The 5,642-nt window shown below is 34.1% G+C and overlaps 1 protein-coding gene across 1 annotated transcript in view; it reads right to left on the reverse strand.

Moving 5' to 3' along the window:
* Positions 1-236: 236 nt before the first annotated feature.
* Positions 237-5,642, reverse strand: part of LOC115242816 — a 34,172-nt gene continuing 28,766 nt past the window's right edge. Inside the window, exons 6-9 of the mRNA XM_029819353.1 lie at positions 4,758-4,864; positions 4,021-4,219; positions 3,707-3,931; positions 237-2,537 (exon numbers count right to left, since the gene is read on the reverse strand). Coding sequence (XP_029675213.1) covers positions 1,374-2,537; positions 3,707-3,931; positions 4,021-4,219; positions 4,758-4,864 — 1,695 coding nt within the window. The 3' untranslated portion in view covers positions 237-1,373. The remainder of the gene's footprint in view (positions 2,538-3,706; positions 3,932-4,020; positions 4,220-4,757; positions 4,865-5,642) is intronic.

The following is a 5,642-nucleotide window of genomic DNA, read 5'->3' on the forward strand; positions in this document are numbered from 1 at the left end:
TCATTCTAAGTCAAAAAGTCTTAATACACATATGCCTTAAAGTCGCTTAGACAACTGATGCTTCAGGCGTAATGATAATATTGCGCGCCAAATTTAAATATCAATAATCATTCGGGATACATTCGTTTATATGAACCTGTTTGCTTAAAATGACCGATATCATTACCTCCCAGAATATTGACATTTCCTCCTGGAACACCCGTATATACATATATAAAATAAATAATTTACACTTGTTTATTTTCTATCCGTTTATTTGCATTTAAGCAAATGTAGTGCTGCAATTTCTTTACAAATTTTTATAAAAGTATAAAAACTTGGTTGATTTTGCATATATAACAATTTGAAGAAAATATTGAAACAAATATATGCTAGGCATTATTCCTTAAAGACTTTTTAAAATATTGTTGAGAATATATAAGAATAAGAAACATATAGTTTTACTAGCTTTTCTTTCTTGATGGCATCAAAACATACTTTCTCTCATATATTCTTTCTGAGTGGCACACCATATGTTTTCGATAATAATCCATTTTTCAAATTACTGACTTTTAACAGTAAATCTTTTGACTTTTCATTATAGCCACGTTCGATTACGAAAGAAAAAGAAAGAGAAAGTTAAAAAAATATGTGAATCTTTTCCTTAAGTTATAAAAATATTAATTATCAAAATAAATTAATTTTTCCATAGATCACATTATTTGTGTTTAATAATATGAATTGATAAAAACCAATTGATTTTCGTTATATAAAGCAACAAAAAAAATGATTTTTTGCTTTGGATGTTATGATTCTCAACGTGGCTACAATGCAAGAGATTCTCCAGGAATCTTAATAAAACAAGAGATTCTAATCAAATCAATATGACTATGCATATAAGGTACATGAGAGGTAGCACGTTCGTAACATCTGTTACAACACATAATATTTATATATTGACGCGCATATATCATTTTCGCATTATATAATTATTGCATAATATATATGCCGTTTACGTATATAATAGTAAGATATATAGTATGCTGAACTCTCTTTGTATGTCCATAATTTACAAAACGAAACATTATATAAACTGTGCATGATGCACTATAAAGTTACAATAAGTATTTGTATTACAATTAGGCACACTTTATCACATTTGTGGTGTAAATTCTGATGCGTTTGCAAGATAGAATACTTTTGCATTCATTATAATACTCTGACTAGAGAAATACATAAGTTATCAGTGAAAATGCAGATATCGAAACAATAATACATCCATTCACACATTTCTTAGTTAGTTATCTTAATTATAAATATTTTTCATTTGATATCTTATATATAGATATTAATTTATTTACAAATCATCGATTTCTGTTACTTCTATAATATTCCTAAACAAGTTTTTTCAGCTTAGGCATTCTCTTGGGGCACTTCTCCACATGAATACTCCAGTGACGAGTTTGGCATCTCTCATCGCAGTAAAAGGCTGCCTCGCAGCCCAGGCACTTGAACATGGAACCGGTTAGACCACAATTGGAGCACTCTAAATTGCTCGTAGTCTCCAGAGTGCGGTTCACCTTTCCCAAATGTGGTGTTTCGCAGTTACGGCTTTCTTTCCTCGTAGGTTCCTTGACAGCCAACGCGCTGTTGGATGTCAAAACCGGAGCGGATTTGTATGAAGTCGACGTGGGCACCGAAGACGTTGATTCCTGCGCATTGTCACCGAAAATGGCCGAAGACGGCTGAGGATAAGAGACATCGTCCGTCTTCACATAAGGTAATCGATCCAAAATGAGATTCTGTAGTTGACGGTAACCACCATTGTTCAGTCGCGAATCTATGTTGACACCAGCAACGGATTGCACCGGTTCTTGTGGTAAACACTCGCGACTGGCCGCCGGCCTATTTGCTGCCAGCAACTGCGAGGATTCGTTACCCATAACGCCACCGATACCGCCAGATACAATTTCCGCGTCGGTTCTACCGTACGACGGTAGAACCGTGCCGCGTTGTCGGCCAAGGGAGGCCGCCGCAACTACTGCGGCTGCCGCCGCCGCAGCAACGACATCCGGAATCATCCTATTTCTGCCACATTGACTGTTGTTCGCGGCAGAATAGCCGGTCAGAGCAGTACGCGCCAAGGTACCGTGTTGTGCGGTGGCTGCCAACGACGGGGGTGGCGGTAGTAAGAGCGACGGCAGACAAGCCGATGAGGCGCCGTTCTGCGTGGCGGCCGTTGCCGTTCTCAGTCGATGATCATAGTCCAGACCGGCAGCGGCGGCATGCTGATAGCCGCCCGCGGATAATGAAGCAGGAAACTTAAGGAGATCCGTAGGGGTATAGTGGCGAGTTGCCGCGTCCTGAATGTGCGCGGGGAAACGCTTATCGAGATGCTGCATTTGGCGAAGCGGCGCAGCGGGGTGTGAGTCCTGCAAACTTATCGGATAACCGCTTATCGATGATGTAGTGGAATGCAGACGTGAGTGATAAGAGTAATCGCCATAAGGACATATTGCTGAGTGGTAACCAAAAGCTGCGCCACCGTAAGGATCAATCTGCAAAGATAAATAACTAAATGATGAAATTATACTATATTTATCGCAGACAAAATCCTTTCTGAACAACTGATTAATATAATAAAATGTTGATAGACATTATACTAGTAATGTAGTAAACACTGTTTGTTGCAAATTATATAACGTGGCAGTAACAAATAATATAACACAATAAGTTACTTATATGATATATAACTGATATATCGTATATGTTACTATGTAATGTTACACATGCTTACTGTATTAAATATTACTGCAATTTAACATTGTTATCTTAGTGTTATAATACAACAGAATATCATTGCAATATAATATTGCTATATACGTGTTCCTTCGCTTGCCGCTACGCGGCAGACTTAACTAACTCGTAGTCAAGTTTTTGTCATAAAGTGCATATAAAGCCCACAAAAGACGGATACTAACATAAGATACAAAATATTTTTTTTTTTAAACAATTTAATTTCTGATACAATTCCAATTAGAGATCCAGAATATTAAACAGATTATTTGAGATTGAGCGGGTAAATCGGAAATAGTCCATTTGCTACCCATTTGAAGCAAAAAATCTAATTTTGATAAAAATTAAATCGCAAGTTTTATAAATTAAATACATATAAATTATTTTTTTTTTTATTTATTTAATTACCAAATCTATGGATTCTATATAAACCAATTCTATATGGAGTATTACTACGATATAACAATGATATAACATATGTTATCCCTGCCGAAAATGGTCGATTAAAACGGATTAAAAAAAATGTAATCCGAATCGATCGGGATTTCTGCACCGAAAATGCGGTATTAAAACCGATTGAAAATAGTCAAATCGAAAAACCGATTAAAACCGATTCAAACGGATTATGTTTTAATCGGTTTTAATCGACCATTTTCGGCAGGAATATTACATGTTATATTTAAGTGGGAAATTACAATTAACCAGTAACTTATCGGTAATACTTATGTATATTACTTGTAATTCCGTTTTATTGCTCTCATATAACATTAATATAACAGTGTTTACTGGGGATATAGTGCATTCCAAATGTATCTTAAGGTTAGGTCTCTAAAGACAGAATGGGTATTTATAGATCGTCCAAAAATCGATAGTAGGTATATCACGGTTTAATTGATTTGTTATGTTTTATTGAAAAACTATTATTTCTTACCGCATAATTAGGTGGATAGAACTGGGTAACCGAGATGGGGGGACAGATACCCGGCCTCACAGGCGCAGCCGACGATGCTGCCGCGTACAATTGTTGCTGACGTTGCTGATACTGTTGACGCTGCCATCTTTCCGTATTCCATTGCGGTGCTACGTTGATTATATTGTTTCGTATCGCGTTACTCGATGCACTTGCACGGGTCTTTTGTGCCTCTAGTCCGGGAACCTGCATACGCAAAAATAGAATTTTTCAATAATCTATTTCATTATCGAAGAAAAGTAGTCACGTTTTTAGATAAAAATAGATGTACTCACACGAACAGCTTCCCCCGTCGACGCGGTTGGTAAAGTAATTCCAGATTGTAATTTGGACTTTGATTTGGCAGCCTGCTTCTTTGACATTCGTGCTACCCAATTGCCCAATGTAGGAAATTGTTCTGTTATAATGCGGTTTCCGTTGTTTCGTTGACTAGTAGGCTCCTGAATGACTTTGCTGCTGCAGCTGTTAGGCAAGCTGATACGCGTGAAAAAAGGAGTATTAAAAAAATTTATATTATCTACCCAGATAGCCAAGAATGTTAAAATCACGTTTTGCCAAAGCTTTGCGACAAGGTGTGCTTTAATTTTGACAACAATTTTGTAGCAAACATTTGTCTTGTTTTGGTTTGTCAAAAAGTTTGAAGCAAATTGACGGCAAAATTTTTCGTCTCACGATGCTGTAAATAATAGGAAAAGGCTTGCCCGTAAATTTTACGCATAGAAGAACATGTATGATGCTACTTCACATGCTAATTCACGGTGTAACACAAACTTTACGCCAATTAGTAGCAAATCTTGTTATACACGCTATAACAGCAAATTTACGACAAGAACAGAGCAAACCTTATTGTACACGATATGATAACACATTTACGGAAAGAACAGAGCAAATATATATACTTAATATTATATTATTACACATTAATATTACATTTTAAAAAATTGTGTATATTAATATAAATTAAATTTTTTATAGCGTTATTACATTTTATAATATATGAAATCACACTTACACGACACATTGTTGATTCGAACTACTAACGGTAGATCCAGATTGAGTGAATCCCAAGGACATTGTTGGATCTAGTGCCACAGATTGATTCATACTTGATGCCATCATCTAGAAGTACATTAAACGCAATTTAAATTATTTTTCTAAAATAACTCAAACTCGTTTGCAATAAAAAGAAATAAAAAATAAATAGATGAGTGATAATAGTATTAAAACATATTAAGCAACTAATTATTTATTAATTGCTCTAGTTAAATTATTATGTGCATTAATTCACACAAATAGAGATTTAACGGAAGAAAATATAAAATCAAGAAAAAGCTTAAAAAATAATTATGCAAATTAATCTCAACAAATTGTATTAATTGTATATTGTTCCAACAGAAAAATTAAAAATTTTTATAAGGCTCTGCACAAAAAGCAAAATAAAACAGGAAACAGGCAAATAAAAGCCGAGCGCAGGAGATTGTAGCGCAAATAAATTTTCAAATTTAAAAAATCCACTAAAAGAAAATCTCACAAATGTTAAAAAAAACACGCCAAGTATATAAAAAATATCCCAACTTGTACGCAACAAAAAGTTTCAAAAATATCTACTTCTAAAAAATAATTTATAAAAAAGTTTTCCCCTAAAAAATAAAGAATCCCTAAAAAATAAAAAATAAAAAGCAAATATGAAATCAATATTTAACTAGCCAAGTATTTAAAAATAATTCAGTTTGTGAGGATTTGTAATTTAAATAGCATTCGCCATAAAATCAATCTTGCATTTACAGAAATATTATAGATTCTCTCGAGAAAATTAAAATGCATTTTATTTTTATTAAAAAATTACACTATTATGTTCCAAATAAATATTTTGTATAATATATAAAATAGCACTATT

This window comes from Formica exsecta, unplaced genomic scaffold (genome assembly GCF_003651465.1).
Source record: "Formica exsecta isolate Colony F162 unplaced genomic scaffold, ASM365146v1 scaffold642, whole genome shotgun sequence".
NCBI lineage: Eukaryota > Metazoa > Arthropoda > Insecta > Hymenoptera > Formicidae > Formica > Formica exsecta.